At 44.1% G+C, this 5595-nt stretch overlaps 1 protein-coding gene across 4 annotated transcripts in view; it reads right to left on the bottom strand.

The window, feature by feature from the left end:
* The window catches only part of fancl (FA complementation group L), a 27847-nt gene that overhangs the window by 2676 nt on the left and 19576 nt on the right, over positions 1-5595 (bottom strand). The window contains exons 8-11 of one of the 4 annotated variants that reach the window (XM_031879920.1): positions 2354-2504; positions 2151-2234; positions 1207-1252; positions 114-195 (exon numbers count right to left, since the gene is read on the bottom strand). In XM_031879920.1, the coding sequence (XP_031735780.1) occupies positions 114-195; positions 1207-1252; positions 2151-2234; positions 2354-2504 (363 nt within the window). Of the gene's footprint in view, positions 1-26; positions 196-1206; positions 1253-2111; positions 2235-2328; positions 2505-5595 lie in introns of those variants that run through there. The other 3 variants (XM_031879922.1, XM_031879921.1, XM_031879924.1) reach the window with 3 other exon arrangements.

Below are 5595 nucleotides of genomic sequence, written 5' to 3'. Positions count from 1 at the left end.
ACACACACACACACACACACACACACACACACACACACACACACACATCCTTGAGGTAATCGTGATGGAACGGACATGTTTGAAATGGAAAGGGGGGCAAGCGTGTCACATACAGATTTTTCGTGGGTGGCAGGTGACGGGAATTCGATCTCCAAAACATCCCGGAGGTTGAGCAAGACGCCGGAGTCCGGGTTCCTGCCAGCAGACCACAGACAGCTCCTTCACACACTAATTAACCACATGCAAATGAGCCTGCACACACACTGGGGGATGATTAGCAGACTCTCACCATCGGTATATATATATATATATATATATATATAAAATAAATAAAAAAAGCATCTCTGCTGCTTCAAACTGGAGGGAGATTCTCCTCAGATGTATCATGCAGGAAGAAAATATTAAACGCCCGTAGTGAAACACACACACGTGTGTGTGTGTGTGTGTGTTTCACAGTAGTGGAACTGAACTGGACGATTTGCTCAAAGTCAATGTATCCCAACAATGAACGTATCTACTAACAAGTGTGTGTGTGCGTGTGTTAGCGTGCGTGTGTGCGGCCTGGTAGATCTTCCTCCATTGTTGACCAAAAACATTAGAAAGCTGTCAATGAGCCACACAGTTGCTCCTTCATATGACAACAGGATTTGTTTTATTAATTTCTCTGACATACTAGACTCTGACATGTTGTGTAACAAACATTACTATGATGTTGTTTATGGCTGTTTTTAAGGTGATTTCTTGATGACGTACTATACTATGACTTCTTGTAGGGCTGACTATACTATTACATTTTTTTTACGACAAACAATGCAATGACATTTATTAATATCATGGCATTCTTTAAGATTTCCTTTATGGCATATTGTACCAACATGTTTTTGTCATCTTGTATGGCATACTATGCTAAACATGTTCTAGCTTTGTTTGATGGCAGACTGTACTTTGACATTTTGAAGGATCATCTTTAATGACTTTTCTCTTGTTCCACTACTAAAGATTCATACACGGTGAATATCACACATGAAACACACTAAACTCTTCATATGTTTGAAACACAAACTTGAATAAACTCAAAATTCGGTTGATTTTTGAAATACGACACGATTTAAACAGAAAATATTATTTAATAAATATGATAATATGATCATTTGTTCTTACGATATGACTCGTGAGTTATGATATTGTGTTATGCAGGAGCCTTACCACAGGTGCATGTTGGCGTTCAGCTTGTTCCTCAGAGGAGTCACCGCTGCAACACAAGAACCACAACATGTGTTCAACATCTGCAGATACATTATGATCACACAGAACCAGCAGCTCCTCACTCACCAGCTCTCATTCCTAAATGCAAAAAGCAATATTTGTTTGAGACCCGTCGTGTGTGAGGGTTGCTGAGGTGTGCATGTGTACAATATCTGTTGAGTCGCATTGCTAGGCAACAGGCTAGGAGTCGCATGACCTTGGGTTTACAGAAACAATGGCCGACAATTGACGAGGACTTAAATAGGCTCTGGCTCGGGCTCCAATGAGAACTGGTGACATGACAACAGACGAGACGGTGAAGCAGCAGCGCAGCAGAATAACGGGCGGGGTTACTTCCTGCTGACGTATGAAGAGGGTCAGCACAGTTAGTGATGAAGCAGCTCATCAACTAGTTGGATAAACTGTCAAATGTGTGCATGCTTAACAGATGTGAACCTTCTGTAAAATATGTGAAGACTTTAGTTTAAAAGTAGATATACCTTTTCATAAAATATATCATTTTATTCACTGGTTTGTTGAATACATACATCCCAGACTGTGGTTGTTGTGATTTATTCATCTAAGGCACCAACAAGGTTCCTGACAAACAACAGATGTTTGTTTGTTTATTTTACTGGAATATGTAAGTACAGCTTCACCTCAGTGTGATATGATGCTTATTCTCTTGTCCAGCGGGTCACCTTCATATGAAGTGGTATTAGGCAGCCTATCGTGGATCAACCTCTCATTTGCATACCATCAGTTCCTCAGTTGGTCAACATTTCATTGGTGACTTTGACCTCTCATCTCATGTGTGTCACCTGTGATCTCTGGAAGAACCTTTAAGAAACGATTTACCCACAAACCTCGTGGCTTCACTAGCGAGTGTGTGGGGTCCTACCCACCGTGCTCGGCTCCCAGCAGGCAGCACTCTGGCAGCATCTTGGGGTGTCTGGGATCCAGCTCCACTTTGATGGATACGTTGGTTCCTGCAATAATAAAACAATGGATTGTCATTTCTGTATGTGTGATATACGATCAGCCTGTGAATGACCTGTGCAGTATGTGCTACTGGGTACACACATAAAGCTGAGATCTCTCTTCATACCGATGGCGATCCGCCTCATGGTGTCGGACCGGCTGGGTTTTTCCGGCTCCAGAATCCAGGTCTTGCTGTCAATCTCGTCCAGGACTTCCCAGAACTCGGTCAGGGACTCCAGAACCAGCAGGAACTGGCTATGAAGCTGGTCCAGAGTACTCTTAACAGAACAAGCACAGTGGTCACTTCCTGGAGAATGAGGTGCTCCAACCAGCAGTGGAGGTTCTGCTGTAAAGACCTCTTCTTCACTTTACTGGACTAAATGTGTAGTTTTGGTTATTGAAAGCTAGTAACAGTCCAGTTTACAACTTTGAATGGTTTTAAAATACAGTTTCATATAAAGGTGTGTATTTACCTTTAAAGAAATGGTTTAACATTTTGGGAAAAACACGTTTTGCTTTATTTCTGGGAACATTTTTGGTTAGAGGGCAGGCACTGTCAGAAACTGCTTGGCAGGTCATTCGACAAACCATCTGTCAATCAAACTCTTGCCAAAGCCAGTCAGGAGAAGAGCGAAAACATCTTTCCATCAAGAACAGCCTTCAGTGCCGCTATTTACTCTCCTTGCAATGAAGAAATACTCTCCAGTTCTGACATAACCGATGCAATTGCAGCTACGCTAACGTCTTCTAACGTCACTGGTTTCTAACCAAGAGTTGCCTCACTGCTGTTTTGAAGCCTCAACTTCAGCATTTTGCAACCAGCGAATGGAAGAGACCATATTTGGACTGTGTAGCAGTGACATAGAGACACTGTAGACGTCTCTGCTAGTGGTAGAGACCTGTCAATCACAGTAGCCCCGCCCTCAAGCATTCCCTGCTTTATGGTCTGTTTGACTCTAAATGGACCATAATGTACTAAATGAACATCATGCTGTATTGAAGAAGACTTGAAACTAGAGATTGAGACCATAAACTCATGTTTATGAGGTAATAAATCAAGAGAGAAGTAGAGTCATTTTCTCATAGACTTCTATACAACTAGAGGAGTCGCCCCCTGATGGACACTAGAGAGAATGCAGCTCTAACACACTTCAACAATGCATCGGATTCACTTTTCAGAACCAGAGGTTGCGTGCGATATATGATCTTGCGATTCTCTCATCATCTTGTGATATCGCGAACATCCAGCGGCAGTGCACGATAAACACATGAACACAATACGTTGTGATGATCGACAGAAGGGCAAAGAATCCTCGTTTATGATGATGTCAAAATAAAAGGGCAGATAGCAATTGACCAGTTGGTAAAAAACTATCAACTTAAGGCACACACACACACACACACACACACACACAGAGAGAGAGACAAAGAGAGAGAGAGAGGGACAGAGAGAGACAGAGAGGGAGAGACAGAGAGAGAGAGAGACAGACAGAGAGACACAGAGAGAGGGAGAAACAGAGAGGGAGAAACAGAGAGAGAGAGACACAGAGAGAGGGAGAGACAGACAGAGAGAGAGAGAGAGACAGAGAGAGAGAGAGACAGAGAGAGAGACAGACAGACAGAGAGAGACAGACAGACAGAGAGAGACAGACAGACAGAGAGAGAGAGACAGAGACAGACAGACAGACACAGAGAGAGACAGACAGAGAGAGACAGAGAGAGAGGGAGAGACAGAGAGAGAGACACAGAGAGGGAGAGACAGAGAGAGACACACAGAGAGGGAGAGAGAGACAGAGAGAGACAGACAGAGAGAGAGAGACACAGAGAGACAGAGAGGGAGAGACAGAGAGAGGGAGAAACAGACAGAGAAAGGGAGAGACAGAGAGAGACAGAGAGAGGGAGAGACAGAGAGACACAGAGAGAGGGAGAGACAGAGAGAGACAGACAGACAGAGAGAGAGACAGACTGATGGAGGTGTCGGAGACCAATACTCAGATGGAATGAGAGAGAAGAAATTAGGTGAAGAGAATGAACCAGAGATGATGGGTCATTGTGCCAGCACAGTGCACACAATTAAGCATCGTCCAGGTGCTGAGAGCCCCGGCAATTACAGCCCAATTAATGCCAGTGGCATGATTACGGTTACAGCTCAGGATAACTACGCTAACACAGCTCACGGAGAAGAAGAAATAAAGGAAGAAGAGCTGGTAATTGAATTCCTGCTGGATCTGTGAGAAGAACACAAGTAAGAGCGGAAAGCTGGAAGCAAGTATGAAAGGCAGTGAATGTGAGACTCTCCATCGCTCTGCTTCATCATGTCACGCTATCTCTGGCTCTTAGAAAGCAGGCAGGCTGAAAGAGTTCTCCTTCTTACATGGATGCTATTACAACGCTGCTGTATTTGATATTTACAGCATTAATGTAGTCTATGCTGGACCCGAGCAGGGAGAGAAGTTACACTCACGTCAAGGCGGAGCACTTGTGTCCAGTTAGACTGCTGAACTGTAAGAATTAGTCATTATGTACAAATAATACTTCACGCTATGCATGCTTTAAATCACAAGACATCACATCTTCACTTTACTGATACACGTGTTGTGATCTACTGTCAGTGTGGCAGCATCACCCCGTGTGAAGGCAGCAGTGATGAACAGCAGGGCAGTGAACGCACCACGGGACTGTTCGTCTTCATACACATTTCTCTATTCATACTGGAACCTCGATATCTTAATTCATGCAGTTTTAAGTTGTTAAAAATCACCTTTGTATAGTCTGCTCACACACACAACACACACACCTTCCCATTCTAGTTCACACAAACGCACAGAGTGGCATGTCTTGGCCCTGCAACAGAGCAGGCAATAATTACTCATTCAAATGAACATGTCAGTCTACCGACAGACAGGCCCTTCCCCCCCGCCTCACACACACACATCCTTCACACATGAGACAAAAAACCACACTTGGCACAGATGCAAGCACACACACACACTTCATGTTGCAGTGTGGGAGAGATCCATCAACGACCCAGCATGCAGACAGGCTCCATACGGTAGCGCTGTTTTAAGCTGGTCCTCACTGTACGCCTGCCATGTATCAGCTCAACAACACACACACACACACACACACACACACACACAGTGACAGCACCCTTCTGTTATACATTTGAAACACTAGGCAGAGTAGTCCAGTGCAATGCTCAGATACGCAGCAGCACCTTTTATGATCCACAAAGTGACTGTTGGTGTGACTGTGGCAACAAGAAAACACAAGACATCTCTGTGTGCGAGTGAGTGAGTGTTTATATGTGTGTGAGTGTGCGTGAGTGAGTGAGTGTTTATATGTGTGTGAGTGTGCGTGAGTGAGTGT

This window comes from Anarrhichthys ocellatus, unplaced genomic scaffold (genome assembly GCF_004355925.1).
Source record: "Anarrhichthys ocellatus isolate YVR2014 unplaced genomic scaffold, GSC_Weel_1.0 scaffold487, whole genome shotgun sequence".
In the NCBI taxonomy this organism is placed as follows: domain Eukaryota; kingdom Metazoa; phylum Chordata; class Actinopteri; order Perciformes; family Anarhichadidae; genus Anarrhichthys; species Anarrhichthys ocellatus.
The sequence above is the reverse complement of the archived record's forward strand: the minus strand, read 5'-3'. Positions and strand labels throughout refer to the sequence as shown.